Here is a 23,511-nt window from a genome sequence, read left to right as displayed (position 1 = left end):
GCCATGGCTCACAGGCCCAGCCGCTCCGTGGCATGTGGGATCTTCCCGGACCAGGGCACGAACCCGCGTCCCCTGCATCGGCAGGCGGACTCTCAACCACTGCGCCACCAGGGAAGCCCTCCCATTGTTTTATAATGCCCTATTCATATACATATATGTGTATATATACATATATATATATATATATAATTCTTATCTATACTACGTTGAGATTTTCTCTGTTTTCCTAGATCTAACATGGTACCGAAAATGTCAAACTATATAATTTTCTACTATTATTTGATATCTGGAGTGGCTTTTCAACATTTATGGCTTCTTTTAAAAAATATCCCTTTATTCTCATTAGCTTATTTTTCCAAATGGAGTTTTATTATTCCATCATCTTCTAAGAAAATCCAGTTGAGGGTTTTATTGAGATTATCCTTTTATATTCATAAATTAATGTGGAAAGCTTTAACAGATTTACCTTTATAAATGTTTACCAGAAACATAACCTGTCTCTTCATTAATTCCAGTAATCTTTTCTAACTCACAATAAATCACATTTTAAAGATATGTCCAGTATTACATAACTAAAGGGCAGAATGAGATAATGGAAAAGGTGAAGGCTAGAGGGTGGAACACATAAATATACGGACATATATATGTGTGTGTGTGTGTGTGTGTGTGTGTGTCTCTAGGCTTTAATCCTGTGTGATCTTGGGCAAGATGTTTAGCCTCTTTGATCCTCAGTCATTTCCTCTGTAAATTGAAGGTAATGGTACTTCCAGGATTGCTCTAAAGAGTAGTAATAATGTATATGAAACTACTGAATCACAGCATGTACCCAGTAAATGTTAGCTATGAGAATAATTTTTAATATAACATGTGCTTAGTACTTGACATTTTATAAAGTTCCTTCATATGCATTATCTTACTTGTTCTTTGATCTTCACAGAACCCTGTCAGATGATGATATTATTGTTATTATCACTGTTAATATTAAGGCCAAATAGGTAAACATATATCTTCTTTTGAATCAAAACACAAGCTCATTTCACATCATAATGATATATGTAAATGTATTTGAAGATCACCTACATCACACAATAACCTTGTCCCTGAATATTTGGTGATTTTTTTCTGTTATAATAAGTGTAGTTGCCCTTTCATTATATTTTCTATTAATTTTGCTTACTTAAAGGAATGCTGTTGATTTTGTATGTTTGTTTCATGTCCAATAGTGTTACTGAGTTCCTTATTACCTCTTAAAAATATGGTTAATTCTCTTGGTTTTCTGAGTTGTCACATTTCCAAAATAAATTTTATGTTATGGAATCCCATATTAATAAAATCAGCTACTTAACTGAAAAATAAAAAAACTAAGACTAGTTATCTATCATGATATCATGATATATTAAAATCTTCCTGTTGTAAATATAAATTCAAGATTATTTAGCTATTAAGAGTCAGTTTCCTTTAGCTTGTAGATTGTATTTCCTTACAAAATCTTCCTGTCAGTCCTTCAAACCTCACCTTGTCTGACAGGAAGGAGTGATGTTACAGTGTGGCAGAAAAAGGAAAAAGAGAAAGCATACACCTTTTTTTCTTTGTGGGCTTTAAATATTATTCTTAAGGATAAGAGAATAAAGGGATGAGTGGAAAAGAAGTATAAACTGCACTCACACACTTGGGAGAGTTTTGCTGCTTTTTCATTTCTTAACGCATGGTTGGCTATGCTCTTTCCCACTGAACCTAGACCTTCCACTGCCAAATACATCCTCCCCACTTTTTTCTTCTCCTAGAATATCATTTCAGCTATGGGAGGATACATTTTTTTGTGCCTGGACTTGTCCTTCCCCATCTACTGTTAGAGTAGGGTGCTTCCTTTGAAAAGTAATAATAATAAAATGTCATTTTTTCCATTGAATCAGTTGGTTAACACTATCAAATAATCCACTCCCAAAAGCATTCTAAATAAAGGAACCCACTGATGCCTCAGAAATATCTCATTTTTACTTAATCATGTTCTGTTTTTAGCTCAATTGTAAAAACAAAAACAAACTAGTAATAAAAGTTTAAAAATGACCAAGATGATACAATTATTTTCACTGTAGAAGCAGACAATCAGTTTCAGGTATAGTTTCCGTACTCACGGGGAAAATGATTAGAAGTGGATGGATTGACACTGTCCCCACTGTCAGCACTTTCACTGCTGGAAACTTCATCATCTGATTCCCGCACAGAGGAGCAGGGGGAGGAGCCGTCAACTTCTTCAAACTTCCTCTTTAAAATTCCACTCATCGCTGCAGCGCTGTCACATGTACCTGTAGCAGGAACGGGAGCAACGAAGCATTGAAATATCTGACCGCTGGATGTGCAGCCAAGGTCTCCGGAGTCATTTTTATGTGGCTTTTTATACATGAGCTGAGCTTTCCCTTGAAAGGATCACTAAGCAGTTTTTTAAAAAACAGTTTCAAATTAACAAAAATTAAATTAAATATGAGCATTTGCTTACCAAAATGTATCAGCTTTTTTAGACATAGTTCATTTTAATGCAATACCTTTATTCCTTTTTGTTGGCAAATGGAGAAAATCCACCTAAGTCCATAAAATTCTGTATTGAAAATAATCACCAGTGTTCCCCAAAGTCCTAAATGATTGCTAGAAGGAACACATGTAAATATGCAAAAACTTCATACTCAAGTTTTAAAATGTAAGAAACCTAATTAGTTGAGCGTTATAGGAAATCAGGTCTAAATTTTAGGTAGTTTCCATTGAAATATTACAATAAGGTGAAGTATGTCCCTATGACACCTGGTTGCTGAAGCTGTTGCTACTGTTTCGGAAACCTCCTAAGGCTAGTTAGTTGGGACGTAGCACTAGCTGGGTGGGAAGAGTGAGGTGTGGGGAGTGGGTACGGTTTCTCCTGAATCCTTTCTCTAGGATGAATGGGTTTTCCCCTCCCCTTGAGCTGCCCTTTCTCCACCTTCCCCATTTACCTTGACATATACATAGTCAGCTGAAGGGCATAAACTTTCCTTGCAGTGTAAGAATATTTTCAGGAATAACTTATATATAAATTAGCTTAGATATATGTGATGGTCTTACTTTGTTAAATTAATTTAACTTAGCTGAAAGTATTGCTAAATTGATTCCATGCATTCTATCTTCCATCTCATTATGTCAGCTGATTTTAACTCTCTTTTGAGTTCTTAGTTACATTATCTAGGCACTGCCCTCAGAAATCTCTGTAATAACCCCTTCTCTATGCAGATCACAGAGCAGGCAGCCTGACCAGATCCCCTTAGCTGGGCCAGATTTCCAAATTTTAATTCAGTAGTTTTCAAAGTCGGCTACTGGGATTAACAGCATAAGCATCACCTGGGAGGGAAATGCAAATTCTCAAGCCTCATTCCAGATCTACTGAATCAGAAGCTCCCAGAGGGTAGGGCCTGGGACTGTGCTTTACAAAGCCCTCCAGGTGATTCTGATACATCCTCAAATTGGAAGGCCATTTGTCTAATTTCTCGTCTGTTCTCCAGTAGCTCCTTCCTTGGACTTTTCCTTCCTTGGACTTTTCCTTCCTTGGGTGCGTCCACACACCAGCCCTAGAGTTATATAACCCAGCACTCAATTCCTAGTCGAAATCTTCTTCTTGGTCCGTCACTGGTGTGAACTCTATAAGTACAGTATTAGATGTCTCTTAAGTAACATTAATTTCAACTTACTCTACTCATCTTTTCACATGTTTAGTAACTGGTATGCATATGCTTACCTCCTTGGGTGGAGTAGGGGATACAAAAAGGAGTAGAATGTGTTACCTGCTCCCAAGGAGCAAGCGTCCACTATGCTGGGCTGCATGGAATTGAGAATAACCTGCAAATTCATGTTCTACTGCCTTGTTTCACTAATTTATGTCTTTTTCACGACTTATGTTAACAATAGAAATAACTGATAGCAATAAGAAGATACTACACAGTCTATTCTTTTGAGAATAAAATCTCTACTCTGACTGATTTTACCACTATTCAGATTAGCTTATTATTTTCTCCATCTTAAAGAGTGTGAAATGCATAAGATGTTCATGCATATCTGAGAGGGTGGAGAGAAAAACAGATATTTTAAGTAAAGTTCCTGAAAGAAAAGTAGGACAGGATATACATTTTAAAATTGTTCACTTCAAACAAGATGCAAAGTAATTCATGAGGGAGAGACACCAAGACACAAAATAATACAAAATGGAAATCCATGTTTAAAAAGTACATTTTTATAATAAGATATTGCAATGGGAACAGTTAAAAACCATGTCCTTAAGCTCCACATTCCCATCTGACCTTCCCCAGCTTCCTTAAGAAAGGCAGATTTCTCAAGGATACCCAACTGGACCAAAGGGAACTATATTCAAACATGGCAAAATGTGGTACATGGTACTCTTCGCTTCCTTTCTCACTTCCTCAAGCACGAGAGGGGAAATTTTTGGAGGGATGATAAGGGAATTCAAAAGTCTGTTTTCCCTTTGTTATTACATTTGTACTGGCAAGACTTGAGGCAATGGAGTTGAAGGTTGGCTGTAATTTCTGTCTACATCTTTGAGACTGAAAGAGCCTGAGCTATTCCCAGGTCAAAGGGACAAAGGAACTGACTGTTTAAGGTGGGATTAGTATCTGTGCTGGAAATTAAACATTCAAATAATTACAAGTGGGCATAACTTTAACTTATACACATGAAACTGGTTAAGTGCTAAATTGCTTGTGCAGCAACCAAGCGTAACACCTGTCTAGTTTCACAGCCTTTAAAAAACATTGTGAGCATAACAAGATGTCATAACGAATTATGAGGGCCAAATGACCTATTGCTTACAAGTGTATAAACCTTGATCAAGACCTAATAGTGGAATGGTAAAGGGAGCATGTGGTTTTCTCCTACAGTATCTATACTAGCTCACTAGGAAAGAAAAGAATACAAGAATTTAGGGAAAAGACCCTGTTAATAAAGGAGCTGTATATACTTGGTTTGCTTGTACCCTGTATTGGTTCCCTCAGAATTTGAGGACGACAATAGGTGGCTAGCTAGGTATAGATGCAAGTGAGCAGAATCAATGCTTGTCCTGTGGCTGCCATAGCTCCTTAAATAGTCATTTAATAATGTATTTTTGTTCCCAAAGATGAGGCATAATTAAACTTGGTAGGTATGAAGCCAGTGAAAAAGTGGTCAACATTTCAAGTTGGCAAACAGCATCAGAGCTCAAAGAACAGAAGATAAACCTGAACAGGCATTAATTTACTCTAAATATGATAAGCTGAGAATCTAATCTAATCTAATCTCCTTATCAGCCATTTAAACACAGCTACCATTTTCCAATTCAAGAAACACATGTTAGTCAAGGGTATCACCATTTCTCATTTGGACTAGGACAGCCACATCCTAATTATTCTCTCCCATCCACTACTGTTTGCTTTCAATGGGTTTTCCAGGTTGGAGGCACAATGATAAGTTTAAATTGCAAATGTGATCATGTTCAGAAGCTTAAAACTCTTAAGTGGCTTTGGATTACCTTAGGGTAAAGTTCAAAATCCTCAAAATGGCTTATTAAGTCCTTAACAATATACTCTGGCTAACTCTGGCTAACTTCATCTTCTTTTTGAGCCATTGGCCATTTTTTTTTTTTTTTTTTTTTTTGCGGTACGCGGGCCTCTCACTGCTGTGGCCTCTCCCGTTGCGGAGCACAGGCTCCGGGCATGCGCAGGCTCAGCGGCCATGGCTCACGGGCCCAGCCGCTCTGCGGCATGTGGGATCTTCCCAGACCGGGGCACGAACCCGCGTCCCCTGCTTCGGCAGGCAGACTCTCAACCACTGTGCTACCAGGGAAGCCCCCCATTGGCCTTTTTGCCAATATTTCAGCGCTAATAATAATTCAGTTTCTCTAACCTGCTTTTTCTCTCTGGACTCTAAGCCTTTTGATGTACGCATGATTCTTTCCAATCTACTTTTTGATTTCTTTTCCCACAGCACTTACTGCCTCCTAAATCCATATTATTTATTTATGTATTTTTAGGTTTACTAATTATTTTTTATCCCCTGCTGGAAGATACCAGGGCAGGGATCTCTGTACTGATGTTCCAAGAGTCTAGAACAATGCTTTATACCTAATAGAGTCTCAATAAATATTTGTTTGATGAATGAATGAAACCCTTCTATTTCCATACTTTAATTATTTTATCAGTATCTATTTTCTCTGATAGACTAAAAGCTCCATAAGCAGAACCACGTACATCTCATTCACCACTCTATCTCTCCTAACAAAATATCTGGCATATTTGATTAGATGAGAATTAAAATGAGATGAAATTGACCTCAAAACATCACATAATTTTTTTTTTTTTTTTTTTTTGCTTGCAAGCAACCCAAAAGCCAATTCTAGCTAACTTAAGCACAAAGACATCTGTTGGAAAAATACTGAACTAGTTCATGCAATCTAAGAGCTGAAATGAAAAATTGAGGAACTGCAGGAATAAGGAGAGCTTCTGGGATTGTGGTTGTAGAAATTCCATGATCTTTTTTTTAGAGCACCACAGTTACCAGGTTTAAGCCCAGCAACTTCTATGTCTCACAGTTCAAGTTTAATGTTCCAAAGCATGAGCAACCTTTTAGCCCATTTTGGGTCAGGTGTCAGCCCTGCGACCATTCGACTATGTGGCCAGTGGACAAGGAGGCAGCCAATTTGCTATCACCTCAGAGAACCTCACTCACAGGCTTCAATAAGTTCAATTGCATTTCAAAGCCAATATTCTTTCCTTGTCTAACATTGATTTATCTAATTTTTTCACTTATTAATACAGTCTGTTGTTGGGGAAGCTAGTAAAGTAGTCTTGTTCAGGCTTCAGAGGCGGCACCAGGTCTCTCTCTGACTGGACAATGATGCTAAAGCTGACTGCATGCCAAACTGCTGAGTTACACCCAGGCCAGAATCAATAACAAACCCCCAGATAAGATAGAGAGTAAGTCATGGGACTTCTTTCACCTTGAGGGTCTGGCCAGCCCCTGGGGATCAAGAACATTCCAAAACTTATGAGTTAAGACCAAGGCATTTATGACAGCAACCAGAGCTGCAAACTTGCAAGTAGGCTGATTGTTAGCAGCCTGCGGCCTGGTGCTAAAAGCTGGGCTCCTTCGAGTGGCAAACTGAAGTCTCACCCGAGGGGTGGACGCATGGCCCAGGACCTTCTCAACTGGGACTCCAGATTGCTGTTCAAGGGACTTCCCAGCGCTGCTTGGACCTGGATGTAGGTGCTTCCCCAATTCGGTGATGTATAAACCTCTGTCTTTACTATTCTTTCTTAGTTATACTATTCTCTTAATTAGTATACTGTAATTTGTTAATTCAATAAACTCCCTCTAAATTCTTGTTTAACTGAGTGTAGAGAGGTTATTTTGCGAGCGAATCCTACAAACCTTGAAACCGAAAGTAAGGCTTTCGGCAAAACATCCATGAATTCAACACTTGGCCAGCGTCTCAGTTTGAGATTCCTCTTTCCCTACACATAAGTGCCCTTTCTATTGCCAAATTCAATTAAGAACTACTTTATTTTAAAACTATAATAAACATCTTGTAATCTTGGATACTTGTTATTCTTAATTATCATATACTATTTATTTCATATTTGTGTTAGATATAAGAAGTCTCTGGACACATTTAAAGAAAGAGTAGTAGAAAAGTATAAATGTTTCCATTTCTCCTCAAAAAGATACTGATAGGGCTTCCCTGGTGGTGCAGTGGTTGAGAGTCCCCCTGCCGATGCAGGGGACACGGGTTCGTGCCCCGGTCCGGGAGGATCCCACATGCTGCGGAGCGGCTGGGCCCGTGAGCCATGGCCGCTGAGCCTGCGCGTCCGGAGCCTGTGCTCCGCAACGGGAGAGGCCACAACAGTGAGAGCCCCGTGTACAGCAAAAAAAAAAAAAAAAAAAAAAAAACCACACAAAAAAAAGATACTGATAAACTACACTAGATTTTCTATGGTTATAAGTAAATACAATTATTTTATTTAATATATTTCTGGAAAAAGTGTTGGAAACCAGAAGGCTGCAGGGTGAAGATAAGTAAGACACTAGATAAAAATGTACATTTTAATGCCTCTGGAAGAACTACTGAAGCTAAACTTTGGGTATTTGTTAGAATCTGGTTCATATCCCTCTCTTTTGACTGCCTAAAAATTTCATAGCTTTCCCAGGTAACTCTCATTGAGTTCTTACTAACTAGATATTCATCTAATGTTTACTCCTTTTTTCTTCTTACATTCTGTTCCTATTTCCCAATGTTTTGCTCTGCATTATAGGGAAATGACCACAGGAAAAATGCCTTAAGAGCATCATCAGTCTCCTGGTTCTGAAGAGCAAGTTGTCTGATTTGGAGAAGAATCATTTTAGGGTTGCCAGATTTAGCAAATTAAAATATTTAGCAAATTAAAACAGAACACCCAGTTAAATTTGAATTTTAGATAAAAAATAAATAGCATTTGAGATATAATTTTCCTTATTATTTGTTGCTTATCTGAAATTTAAACTTAACTGGGCAGCCTGCATCTCTTCTTACAGCCCTAACTGGTGCTCTTGGCTCTTGGTGAGAAAGTAGAATGACTATAAAATCAACAAAACATCTACATAAAAAAATGCCACCTACCAACTGGAAATACCATACATGAATATTCCTGTCCTTTACCAATCCGACAAAATCCAGTAAATAAAATATGTAAGGTTATTAGGGTGAATCAAGAGTTTATCAAACAATTGAAAAAAAGATGAGGGGGTGGGAGACAGTTAATAGGCTTAGGGCAGGCATGGCCTATCACTGACACAGGAAAAAATGAATTTAAAAGGAAGTAATTCTGGCATGGCAAGAATTTCCTTGTATGGTAATGAGGAGGTCTTTTGGATGAGATGCTGTTTCTTCCCTGGCCTGATAAAAGAAAGGGTGGTGAGCTGTGAGTTCCTGGTTCATTTGACCTGGCAGGTCCTTAACTCCAATGGAGGCTGCTTAAACCGGGAGCTTTACATGGTCCTCTATCAGGAACAAAGTGGGTGTCTAGAGCCCCTCTGTTCACTTTTACCTGGGAGTCTGCGTATATCCTTTTCATGGCTTGCTTGCTAGTTTTGTAGTTGATCAAAATGAGAGTAACCTTTAACTGCAAAGGTCATTAACAAACACCCTTCTGCCTCGGTGATATGGCATACATCAAAGGAGCATGTTAACTGCATTATAACCTGACATGAAGGACGTTTCTTCATGATTTGTCAAAGAACAAAATCATCTATTTTACATCTTCATCAAATTCTTCCAGCAAGCACAAAAAGCTAAGAAACCATGACTGTTCTCTCCCAACGACTTTGATAAACTCAGGCTGTTCGCTTTGAACAGGAAACACCAGTGTCAGGATTAAGTTGCATAGAAAAAGAAGCTTATTCTTCTTTACTTTCATGCAGAATGGAAAACAATTTTGATGTTTCTTCTGGTTGCTTCACCAAATTCAAATGATGAAATGAGAAGTACTGCAAACAAGTTGATGAAAATACTGGTGTGTGGCTCATCTGTGATAGCAGGTGGGAGAAGTTGAGTTGGCAAAAGCAAGATTATTCACAATGTCACACTTCATCAACCAGATTGTCTACAGGGCCAGAGAGAGGATGAAGAGGACAGTTGCTCAATTGATGGTGTGTAGGTTTTATTCCAATACTCAACAAAAGAGAGCTTGGCTAAAAAAATATCATACTGTGTTATTTTTATTTTCTGGTGGGATATCATTAGTTATCCAGATGTGTTCTTAACTATCAGGATACAATTTTAAACAAGTTAATTTATATTCAATCCTTTTCCTCCTCAAATTTTTTACGACATGAATTTGAGTAATCTTTGTTCTGCCCTAACACTCACACTGCTACTGCCCTTACACTGTTATGTTAATCAAACACTGACTATTGGCTAAAGTTTCTGCTAAATAAGATAATCATTATCTTAAGAAGTTGGCATCAGATTTCAATGCCTTGAACCCTTATCACGCCACAGGTCTCAGAATGCTTATGCATTTCTCTTTAAAAAAAAAGGGGGGGGATAACTTCTTTCACAATACTAGGGCTATTTCTGCCTTAACCCATTTGGCAAGAAACTAACCTATCTACCGCCAAGAAGATAGGGGTTTGGCAATTCATTCACAAGATAAAATCCTGCAAGGTGTTTCCATGGGGCACCACCAATGTGAAAAATGCTACTGGTGGCTTGCCAATTCAAGAAGTACAAGTTAGCCAAATACACTTCTCTTGTCTAGGTGTCTGCTTAAGCCAAAAATGCTGGGAGCACTCTTGTCTAATGAATATTTTTGTTGGAGAAATGATTGTAGGGTTCCCCAATTATGTATGAATTCCTTGTGCCAGAGTTGCCCATGACCTTGAGTTAGAGGTCTGAGTTACTTTATGTGCTTTGGATTTTGACAGTTTTGCAGCTTGATGATTTGCAGTTTGAGAATTTGATTAAAGAAATGAGTGCTTACCCCTGAAAAAAAGTGCATAAATGCATGTCATTTACCCATGGATTCTCCATCAAAGGTAGGTGCCTCTAACTGTCCATACCTCTTCTCTCACTGTGTGCAAACTGCAATGGCTAAATTGATTTATGCCCTGCTGATAAAGGGATGGAAGGCTACTCCTCTTACTAATGGTAAAGGGGTTCTTTATGAATTTCTGGCTGGGGAGACCCCAAGAAGCTTTCCATATTACCTGTCATTGGGATTAGTATCCATATATGATACCCAGAGCTTGGTTTTTAATGCCTCTTAACCCTAAACATTGTTCATTACTTGTTATTTGTCAACACGATATAGCAGAATACATGTGAACTGAAAGCCAAAAGTCCTTCCCCAACGTTAACTTTCAGGACGTGTTTTCAGTTAGCAAGAGCACAGAGACCCAACCAAGAACATGATAAGGCTTTTAAAACTGTTGAAAATTGATCAAATGTCTGTTGTCAGCCTATTTTTCCTACCCCAATGACAAAAGTACCAATGAAAAATTTATTTGATGTGCTAGCTATTAAGACTAAAGAGGAGTATTTAGCCTAGTTTCTTGGAAGATTGGCAAGACTTACGACATTAAGGGAAAAAAAAAGACCACACAGACATGGAAGAATTTAGAATTATTACTGCAGCACTGGAAGATAACGTAGTTTTTTCTCCTTAGCACTTAAGGAGTTTCTCTTCAGTCTTTTAGAAAGTTTCTGACTAAATAATAAAGTAGTCAGTGTAGCTCAAAAGGTATGTAAGAAATATGACATCCTTTTCCTTCAGAAGAATCATTAGAATAGTCTGAAGTGAAAGGATATTTAAAAACACTTCCCTCATAAAATACTCTAAAGTGGACATCAGAATAAAATATGGTCAAGCTTTAGGACTATACCCATCCAAGCACTGGGATCCTGCCAAAGATACTGTGCAAAAAAATAAAGAAGATTTAAAAAATTAGAGTAAGTAGAAGAAAGTACTTTGGATGTTCTTTAAAATGATTACTACCTTAGGCAAGATATAGATTTCTACTATCTAAGGCAGAGGACAATAGTTATTCAACCTTCAGCTGACATCACATTAAGCAGCAATTAGTAAAAAGAATTTAGAGAGTAAGATTAAATACTTGGGTTTTCAAGTCTCAGTGAAGGTTCTACTGGCATAAATTAAAACTGGTTCACAATAGAAATAAATCACATCAAGCTCATGCAATCTTTTAAAACTTGGAAACCCACTATTTAGAAAAGTTTCATCATTCAAACAAGTTTCACAAAAGCAGAGTCATGATATTCCTCCCCAACCATTTTATCCAACACTTGTTACCAATGTATAGTTATCACAGGGCACTTCTAGGTATGCTACTATTATAATAATTTTTAAGTAAAAAAATGTAGATATATTTTCTAAATTTCTTCTGAAAAACCTTGTGGCTAAATCAATTGATGCAATATTTCTAGACATCATTCTGATACACGGGAAGTTTAAAATAGCAGTAAGTCCATGAATAGAGATCATTTCATGATTCAAACAAATTAGCACTTTTAAGTCATGAGGTAGAACTGGACTCATGCTCCACAACAGCATTGGCTCAGCAAACGTTTCTCGGGCGCCTAACATGAGCCAGGATCCCTCTGTAATTGAAAGGTCCATAGTCTATGGATGAGATAGGAACTGCGATGAGCAGAATGAACAACTAATGCCTTAATTGTACAAAGTCAACAGGGAAAAGAAAAAATAGTAGGCAAAGGCCCAAAGATGAAACATTTTAAAGCAACAAATGATATAAAACAAGAGAGCTCAGAAAATCGCATATTACTACAGCCTATGTGAAGATTTTGTGGTTATTATGCTTCTGGTTGGTAAGATTTAAGCTATCTATGAAGCCACATATAGTTTGAATTTGGTGACTGCCTTCTCTACTTGTCCCATCTGAATATAAGATATCAGCTGTTTAGTACTTCCTAGGTATGACCTCCAATAAACTCTTAGTGGGTTTCTATTTTTGGAAAACACGTCTTTTCCTCATCCATTGAAGTCTAAGATGTTTTATCAGGATTATCTGTAACCATAGGCTTAAGCTGAACTTGTGTTATCCGCACCAGGGAATCAACTCCTGTGGGATGAAAAATAGTAATATTAGTTATCACTTAAAATGATCTTATTTTGTGCCAGGCATGCATCATGCCATTTCATTTTCATAAAAACCCTTTGATCTAGAGACAATTATCCCCACTTTGCAGATGAAGATGAGGCTTAGAGTTTTCAAGTACCCTGTCCAAGGCCACATGGATTGTAAATTGCAGACCATGTCTTAGAAGTGACAACAGGGTTGGAACATGAAGGTAAGCTCCAAACCACGGTTCTATTCAGTCTTTTCACACTCCGTGATATAGCTTGAACTCACACACTCAATAAACTACATAATAAAAGCACTTACTTATCAAGAAAACAATATACAATATTTTCCTGGTTTTTCAATTGTTCATGAATTGCCCTAAGTTTACAACGTTTTATTGTATTAAACAAAGTTACCCCGGTTTGTTAAAGTAGTTCTCAGGCCTTTTAAAATATTAATGGGCAAAAAAACACCAGAATATGGAGCTTTTCCCCAATAGTTTGGACTATTCTAATTCTTACAGAATGAGAAGCAATATTCCTTCAGCTTTTCAAAGGTCTTCAAAGTGTAAGAGACCACCTATTAGCTGGTATGGTATTAGCCACCTCGTGTAATTTTACACATGAATTATACTAGTGAATTTTAAAAGAAATGGGGATTGATGGCTCTGTTGTCTTACTTTTCTTGTATGTGATTGGGGAGACTGTTAGGTGTGCACACGTGTATGTGCATGCATGCACACACATGCACACACACACACACGACTAAATGCATTTCTAAATGAATATGTGGATTCGTAAGGTTGCATGGAGATAAGAGATTGCCTGAGTAACAACTCTTCCTAACTAGCATGGTGATGGTATATCACAAAGCCCCAGGATTTAAGAATGAAATAGACACAACTCCTGAAATTGGCAAGGATAGGTATATGACACCAATGTTTAGTCAAACACCACCAAAACAATTGGTCTGCGTTTTCTTTGGTATACGTGTTAGAGATTCCTCATTTCCTTATTAGACAAAGTAATTTCAAATTTCTGATGGTGGTTTACTATGACAGATTCTCATTGTAGCAACAAGAACCAATTTCTCATTTATCTAGAGCTTAAACATGATTTTCAATATCCTGAACATAAGAAAATGAAAACAAATTCTATTTTCTATGTTTCTATTCTCAGTATACTACATATATGTACGTGTCATAAATTCAGTACATAGGAGAAGCATAGAGGGATGTTATCTCTCTCTCTTGGCGCACTGAAGTCTAAATGATTTAGAAGTTAATGTAAAATAAAGTGCATAAACTTGATTTTCGAATTACTCTCAGATAAGGAATAATTGTTAATTATTAAAATAAATATTAACATGAGAAAAGAAAGAGTAAATTTATAAAAAGCATATAAAGTATATAAAAAGCATATAAAACTATATACAAAAAGCATATAATTGCAACACCATTTAGTGTTGGTGTACAGTTGGGGAACAGTGTTATCATTTGCAATAAGTCAATGTAATGATGGAAATAATGATTCTTATGCCATGAAGAAAAGCCTAAATGGATTTCCACTTTGCTCAATAAGGCAGAATGGCATGTACTGTATTTTGCTTTCATGAAAGCAATTAACACATTTTAAAAAACTGGCCATTTAAGTCATAAACTTTACCTATTTGGAAAATTGGTTAATTTAGTACAGATTATTTTCCAACTGTCCTAGACAAAGTATTACTATAATTTTGCCATGTGTCAAATACTATGGAATAAAAATAAGATCTTTAAAATCATTTTGCAATTTATCATTCTTATACTCTTCAATAAAACTGATACAATTCTATTTAAATTTTAGAATAGGTGATAAAAATGCAATCATATGTTTTGTTTCCTAAGAAATGCCAGGTTAAAATGAAGAAATGTGATTGTTTTGAATTCTCAATTATTTTGAACATTTTCCTGCTATATGTTATAAGTTATTTTCTTCTTTTTTCTATTTCATAGGCACCAGAAGTTCAGGAGGACACATATAGTGATAATACAACCTAAAACCTACACATGCGATTTTGAGATGACAACAGTTATTTGTAGATTTTAGACTATGTTCCATACTGCTAGACTGAGTACAACATGTTTGCCCTAACATCTTTTCCAAGCTTACAATATGGTCTCTAGTTTCAAGTGATGACAAAGACAGACTGGTAATCAGAAAGCAGGAAATTAATTTTTGAAAAATCCTTAAAGATTCCTTTGAAGTCTGATGTAACATCACCTCTTCAAGTACACTAACTGCACTTCCTTCAATGATTTGTTTTTACGTTATTCTATTTACTCTTTAGCTTTCTAAATTTAATTTGAATTGCATGTACACAAATGCATTTTTCTATATACACCCAACTATCCAGACCATGAACTTACTAGGTACACGCTGCTGAGATTTGAATGGAAGCAGTATGGTTCGAGCAAATGCAAAAAAGACTTCAAAGTTCTGAGTGAATTTGCATAGAGACATAAATTCTCCAGGATATTCAAAGCCATAAATTTGCTGCAGAACATATATAGCTCTCTCGTGGCTCACGGAAGCACAACAATTCTCTTTATTTCACATTTGTCTATTACCACGTTTTCTACAAGAATCTTCACAGGCTCTCCTTCTTTGCCCGCAGTGTTTTTATTTCTATATTCAGAATGTGCTAACGGGTAGCGGCTGCATTTACAAAGTTAATAGTATTGGACAAGCTAAATGAATTTGAAACCCAGTTCTCTCCTCCTCCCTGTGCCCTGCCTAGAACACACGCAGAGGTTGGGAGGTATAAACTATGGGCACTACCTGAGTTAAAAATGAAATAAAGAGTTTTTGCTTTTCAAAATTGTTGGATTAAATACAGTTGACCGTAAGGAAGATTTTATTTGGCTGTTTGAAATATATGTATGTATACATACAAAATATATATAATTTATAGTATGCATAACAATATATACATATATAAATATATGTAAACATAGGTATTTCATAACAAATTATATACATATGTATAAAACAAAAGTAAACAAATACGTTGTTTGGACCAGAGGACAGAGGACAGCATTTTCCATTCAACATAAAAAGGAAATAATTGATTTAAAATATACCCCCTTAAGCTTCAGTCATTACTGAAAGTTTCAAAAGAGAATTTAGAAGAAAATGGCAGAGTATTTGTTTTTTAAAAACTCATACCAAAATATGAATTTCTTTTCCTAAATTAATCTCGGGATCCTGGATAAATGTCACAGTGTCCCCATAGAGTGATAAAGGGTGAGAATCTGGCCCTGGATGACTACTATGAAGTGATTTCATAAATATTTCAAGTAATTGTCTTTCACTGTTTTAAATCACTGTTTTAAATGGCCATCCTCCTGTTTTGGTCTGCCTTCCATGCTCCCCCCAACCTCCCATTTAAAAATAAAAGATATTCTTGCCAAACTGCCAAGCCTTAATCATTATAATAAAATAAACGCCCCCTTTTCAATGCAAAAGAAAGTTTATCTAAACATGTACTAGCTCTTTGTACGTAAGCTTCATAAAATGCACTCTAAAATATCTTATGCAAATATGAAAGCATAAAGCAGTTATTTCATGACTAAACGTTATTTTACCTCTTTATCTTTCCCATTTATTTTCATACACGTACAACCTATAATGTAGACAGATGCACACTTGATGCAAATTAAAATAACATTTTTTCCCATCAGCATTGTAACTACTGAATTGATATATTTTAAAATTTTAATGATATAGATAAACAGTCTGATCACAATGCTTTAAGTTTATTTAAAAATATGATTTGGAAATAAAAAAGCAATATGAACAATAAAAGTGAGTACACATTTGTTTGGTTCAGGTCAGACTTTTCTATGATGTGATCACACATTTTACAAAAGTGTGAAATTTAGTGCATGGAAAAAGACTTTTGTCCTGCCTGTGACATTTATGAGGATCACTTCACAATCCAGATTTAACTGAAAGGAAAAGTCATAGGAAGTTGAACATGTTGAGTTCAAAATAGCATTGTCTAAAAAGTTCCAAAGAAAATTAATAACAATTATGAAAATTAAAGTATTTAAAGGATGTGACCCCCAAATAAATTATTTCTTTGATAAGATGTTTAACAATGAAATATAGAAAGAAGAATCTCGAAACTGAAACCCTCTCTTAAAATGAAATGAAAATATAACTTATTAAAACTGTCCTTATGATATCATGTGGGGTATGAACAAAAGAACTCCATTATTTACTTCCAGATACTTTATTTAAAATACATTTCTTAAAAATGTGAAAATCCTCTAAAAGTTGAAAGTCTTGATATTCAGCTAGATGTTTCAACCCAGACACCTCTCTGCAATCAAAAACTTTCCTCAAAATGGAATTATTTAGAAGCCCCAAACCAATTTTTTCTCTCATGACATTATTCCATTGGAACAAAACACCTACGTTTCAAATTGAGACAACATTAAGAAGATTTAATAAACTAGTTAAGGGAAGCTGAAAATCGAGAACACCCTGCCAATTTCCACAATGAGTTACAATAGCCAATCCTCATCAGTGTCTTTCATAGAAATAAAATCAGGCGCATCATGAAATCTGTCATCGTACCTGCGTTTACTTTAAACGACTACCGCACACACGCTGTTAAGATCTTCACTCTGAGAAATAAAGCACACTTCATGTAACTGCTGCAAAACACTGCTGCAGAGGAGCCCAGTGCATTTTTTTTTTCGGGCAACTGATCCAGCCTTTCCACCAGCCCTGTGACCTCTGAACTCCTTTCTGCCCCCCTCCTCTCGCTTCTGCAGTCAAAGCCTCGGAGCTGGTCTCATTTGCATAAGGCTCAGGCAGCCCTCCAGCAGCTGAAACGGAATGCTGGGTAAGGAATTGTGGAACTGCGGTTCTGCCAGAATACCTGAATCGCCCGAGAGCTGGAATACGCGATGGGGAGTGGGCACCAACTGCGCCGGGCTGTCCGCATCACACCCTCCCGCCTCCCCCCCCCCCACGCCCCGCGACTATTAATGGATAAGTGTTTTTTAACTCTTTGTTTTGGAGTGCTGCTTTCCCCCCTCCCCACCAAAAAGAAGCTGTCAGCAGCGACAGTGGTAACCAAGGAAACTCAAATAGTCAAATACTTCATTTAAATACATGTGGAAGGCCAATTTAAAATTTTCATTAACTTCTCTTGTTTTTGAAACATAGCTATTTTTTTCCCCTTGGAATACATAGTACACGCATAATCAGGGACATAGGGTATTTCTTTTTGTTGTGGTTTAAACAGCATCTTACAGCCATACAGTTATTTGAGTCACTATACAAATACATGAAGTCACCGGTAATTCTATAAAATGTTAAATGTACCCTAGTGCCTTAGAGAAGATCATCCTAAATGGTGTCCAAGAAATTAATTGTAAAGAATTTAGGTCCCACGATGCCTTTAAAACAATACAGCAGTAAAAAATGCAGAGCAAAGTTAAACTATGTGTTTTAATGTAAAGATTCATGCAGCAGTAATGCTTGTCTGTCTTTGACAGAGATGTTCAGTGTTGTGCTATTATTTGCTAGTTATTTCTTCCTTGTCTTCCTACACACAGCAATCTCTCTATTTAAAACATAAACTCTCTTGCTCATAAACCTAAGAAGTGGTTATTTTCTAGATACAGAAGGTCATGTGTGTACATATTTTTATAAATACCCATGAAGGCACATATTCTTCTTTTCTAAATGGTGAGTCAATGGAAATATGCATCATCACATAATTAATCCATTCTTCTTTTTTAAATTAAGCTAATTTGTTTTCTCCACTAATGAGTGAATATTTATGAAATAAAAGGTTTAATGCAATAATATTTTCCATCTGTCAAAAGAAATATAACATGCAAAATAAAAGGCACACAACAGATTACTATACATATATACTATATTATAGTTAAATATAAAATGCATTGTTCTGGGAGATAGCATTATTAATATTTCAAAATTTTCTTGGTTTTAAAATTTTTTATTTAAATAATTAAATATACTAAACCTCTTGCAGTGCACTGAAAGATATCAATAAATTTTGAAGGATATATCATCCAAATCATAAGACACAAACTATTGCAATACAGGATTTTTTAATACCGGAAAAATTAATGTGAAGCTTTTTATTTGAGCTATTTTTTAGTAGTATTCTGCTTTATGTTCTTTCTGAATCATAGAAGATTAGAAATTATTGAATGATTTTTAACCCATAAATTTTTAAATAGAATAAATTACTTTTCAGTTTACTATAATCATATAAACATTTCTCTATCACATCTGACTACATCAGCCATTTAAATGAATTGGGTCAATTCAAGTGCATCCTTCATATTACACACTGTAAATATCTTGCAAAGTTTTTGTTTAAGGCAAAACACACATCAGACCATCCTAATTTAAATCCAATCAAACACAAGGAAGTGTTGGAGTAATTTGTAAAATCACTGACCTGTTCAAATAGCTGTAGTCTTAGTCCTTGCACTCTTTATTCATTAGAATCCAAAATAAATTGATTATCATTTTATAATGTGTGTCAGCATCACCGAAGGCACTGTTCTTCCTGGTTCAGCGGAATCTTCTGAAATTTGCCAGCCCTGTGTTTTATTGCTGGTACCGTATGCTTTATTGTTCAGCGACAAGAGCTTCACTCTGCACAAAGACTCATTACCTACTGCTTGCTGCACGGCATCAGCCTCACTGAGGCTGCCTATATGTGATCACATGGGAGTTTTGTCTGAGAAAGCCAGGCATGCCACTGACTTCACTGTGTGTATGGATATTTTTATCAGCTGAGGTCTGCTAGGAGGAAGGAATAACAGATTAGGAAGCTGCTCTAAGTCATTAATGCAGCACAACTTATGGAAATCCCTTCACAAGATTTTTTTTTTATTATAGAAAACGTTTGAGCAGGCATTCAAAAGAAGTTCACTAGATTTTATTTTAATAAGAGGCTGGATAATAATTTAAGGAAGGGGAACTAGCAAAGAGCTATTTCCTACCTTCTGCTTTCTGAAAATACTGTTGTACAAATGTTATTAAAGAGCCTTGCTTAACTGAATGATTTGACAGTATGTTTTAACCTTTAGATTGCTGGTGTTTCTTTTTATTGGAGGAGGTTGCTTTCTAAAAGGATAAGTGGCTGTTTCCCTAAAAATCTCCTCAATGAAAATCTCAATCACTAATATATGAATAAAAATAAGATACAATATAGATGTTCTAATTATTTTTGATAAAGTAGATGAGAGGGTGTCTCTTTTATTGATGTATATAAGTGAGGTAGATGATTAATTTATCTCTCAAAAGATGACACATCCTTAGAACAGCTGACTTAAAAGAACAATGAAGATTTCAATTTAAAGATCTAAAGGACATGTGGTTCATATTAATTCTTAAAATCTCAGTAACTTATTTTAGACCGCTTACCTCAATAAAGCATATGGTTTACCTTATCTGATTTCAGTGTTAACAAGTAGTTTCAGAGCTGACTACTCAACATTTACAGGAATTTTCTGCTATAAAAATATTGAATTAATACACATACATACACACACATAGGTATAGTCAGATTATCTTTCTGAAATACATTTTAAAATAATTACCTAAAATTATTTCTCAAAATTTGAAAATGGATTGTGTATTTCCAAATGAAAAAGCTATTTAATAATTGGAAGTTGATGGAAAAAATAAACTTCTTATCTCTTTAATAATCTAAATTGAATTTCTATCTGAAAGCTTGTTGCTTGTTAATGGAAATCCTATGACAAGTACATGCAATGTGCAACAAAGAGCACAGAAAGAAAAGTCAGAAGTATCATAAATGAAGATCAGAAAATAAATTTTCTGTACAGTTATACATTTTCTGTACATTTTAATAGTGTTTGTAAGTAATACAGTAATCTTAAAAATAGTAAATCTATATACCTGCTTAAACCTTCCATTAATGAGAAGTTATCTTTTGGAAATAATTATAACAAAATTTTTTGTGTCAATGGAAATTTTTAAAAATAATTCAAAGCCAGAATAGGCACATGTGGCTAAATCTTTTAGCCAGTCTCTAAATACAATGATTTAACATCATTTTTTATAATATTTTTTGTAGTGGTAGCATTAATTTAGAATGTTTCATGACTTAAATAAATGCCTTTTCATGGATTTTTCTTAACATTGAAAAAAATATTCAGATATGTTTTAAATGCCACCATTTTAATGCATTTGTTCCAAAACCCTCAAGTTCCTTTTTCCCCCTGCACACAAGAGCTACGCTAAAGCTGCAAAACCTTGGGGCATTAAGAGGAAAAGGAAAACAGAGTGTTTCTGGCTTATAGTGTACCTCTGGGTTCTTAAAGATATGTACATTCTAGCTAATATCTTTTTGATGATGTCATCATGTTAATGTACAAGGAAATAAACAAAAGGCAGCCATTTTTCTCTTACTGCATCACTTCAAAAACAGTGAAATAAAATGGTTGCCAAATGGAAGGAAAGACTCAGTAGAAAACTGTTACTTCCAAATTCTTGGGATAGGGAGGGGCAATGGGTGTGAAATTAGAAATAAAAATCCATATATGTGAATTTTGTATGAATGTATGTAAAGAAATAATTTACAGTAAGAAAGAACTATAAATAAATACAAGGGATATAGAAATAGCTAGCAATTAAAACAAATTAGTAAAATAATGTCTCCAATGGAAAGACTATAGTCTGTAAACAATGTATTAAATGTAAAAGCTTATTAAATTCATTAATGTTGAAAAAGGTATTTAAAGGTGGACAACAGAGTTGGAAAGACCTAGAAAGAGACAAAATGATCACGAAATAGTAATAAGCTTCCCAGGTCTACTATTATCTTAAATGACCTTGGTGAGTTATTTTATCATCTTATGCCTTATTTGTCAAGTCTGCAAAACAGGAACAGAAAAATTTTTGGAAAGCATGTCTTGGAAATATATAGCAATATTTTTATACTTCAGTTCCCTAAATTGGTTTTATTCAAGCGTTGTCCACTAATATTAGTAAAATGAGAAAAAATGATATAAATTTCTAATGATTATTTAAAAGAATTTTTAAATGCATTATCCTAATAGCCAAGACAAACAGATATAATAAGTAGATAGGACTTTTGGAAACAAGAGGCAGTATTTTCCTAATACATACAGAAAAAAAAATAGAAATGAAGTTAGTAAGTAATTTGAAACAAATCTCATAAAATTGCCTCAGGATTAAAACAAATTATAAAATATACCCATCCTTCCAATCAAAATTCTGGAACTCTGTCAGCAACATGACAAGAGAATTGCAGCAGAGTTTCTGATTCTCACATTACACAATGAACAACAGTGCCTCTGCTTATACAACAGTTTCATCAGCCAAGAGTTCTTTAAATCTGAAATTAACAGAGAAACACAAGATCACAGCTTAAAGAAGGAAATTCCATCCAAGATTAAAAGGACGTTTTAATTTACTTTGTATATTAAAAGCTGCGAAGTCAAAAAGATATGTCAATTCTTGTTATTGACTCTTAGTAGTTTGGCTTTTCTCTAATGACAGAGAGGCATAATAGAATCATTTTGTTTGCCCCCGTTTTCTCCAAAATAACTAAAGCTTGTCAGAAGTAATCCAGAATGTTTGCTATCCAGCTCTTGCAGTAATTTGGGCATAGACACGCTAAATGGATGGTCTCGAAATTTCTACTGCATGAAGGAAGATGGAAAAGATTAACTGATACCATCACCTGTGTTTTCTAGAACTGTATTAGTTGGCATATATATTAATATATATTTTATATATTAACATATATAATATATATATTAATATATATATCAGTACCTCCTGTTGGATTTACCCTTGATAAGGCTGGATTTTCTTGCTAACTTTATCCTTCTTTATGGTATGTTCAGAGAAGTTATTAAGTTGGCCATGTCAGCCCCAAAATCCAGGACTAATTCAATTCAATTCAGCAAACATTTATTGAGAGTTTACTGTGTACCAAGCTCTGAGACAGTTACTAGGGATATAAAAATGAAATATACACTGTACCCAAGAAGATTGTAGTCTATCTAGGTTAAAAAAAAAAAAAAAAGTGCTGAGCAAGTTACGGGAGGGTGGTAAAGTAGAGATAATGTTTTCTAAAGTTTGAATATTTTGTTGACAACATGCATTATAGGTACAATCAATACAATTTCTTTTCAATATTGTTTCCTAAAATCAGAAAATCATTACTGTAATTAAAGTCATTTATCAAATGTCATATCTATATATCTATATCTATATCTAATCTCTGTATCTATATATTACATATAATAGCTACATATTCCTATGCTATCCTTCTCATCAAGAGGTTGAATCTAATTTCACTTGCCTTTACTCTAAGCTAGTCTTAATGATTTGCTTAATCCAATAGAGGCTGCAGAGGTGATGTTTTAGAAATTCCAAGGTTAGGCCCTAAGAAACTTTAAAGCTTCTACTTGGGCCTCTTGGAGCCTCTTGAGTCTTCCAGGAGCCTTGAGTTGCCATGTAAGAGGATTAATTACCCTAAGACTGCCTTGGAGAAGCCACATATAAGCACTTTGTTCAAACAGTCCAAACCGAGCCCAGGATTCTGGCCATTCCTGATGCCTAACATGTATGTAAAGCCACCTTGGACCCTCCAAACCTACCCATCCACCAAACGGATATCATGAAGTGATCCTAGTTGTCACTATGTGGAGAATCGCTGAGCTGAGTTTTTCTCAAATTCTTGTCCTACAGAATTCATAAGATGTAATTAAATGGTTGCTGTTTTAGACACGAAGTGTTGTGGTAGTTACTCAGCAATTGATAACTGGAACCT

At 35.4% G+C, this 23,511-nt stretch overlaps 1 protein-coding gene across 1 annotated transcript in view; it reads right to left on the bottom strand.

Annotated features, from left to right (window-relative positions):
* Window positions 1-23,511, bottom strand: part of CSRNP3 (cysteine and serine rich nuclear protein 3) — a gene marked incomplete at both ends in the record, with an annotated part of 167,458 nt that overhangs the window by 67,016 nt on the left and 76,931 nt on the right. The window contains one exon of the mRNA XM_082630984.1: window positions 2,136-2,306. Within this exon, the coding sequence (XP_082487110.1) occupies window positions 2,136-2,306 (171 nt within the window). The remainder of the gene's footprint in view (window positions 1-2,135; window positions 2,307-23,511) is intronic.

Source organism: Mesoplodon mirus (genome assembly GCF_964341445.2).
Source record: "Mesoplodon mirus genome assembly, chromosome: 8".
In the NCBI taxonomy this organism is placed as follows: Eukaryota; Metazoa; Chordata; class Mammalia; order Artiodactyla; family Ziphiidae; genus Mesoplodon; species Mesoplodon mirus.
Note: the sequence above shows the minus strand (reverse complement) of the source record. Positions and strands in the feature narration are given on the sequence as shown.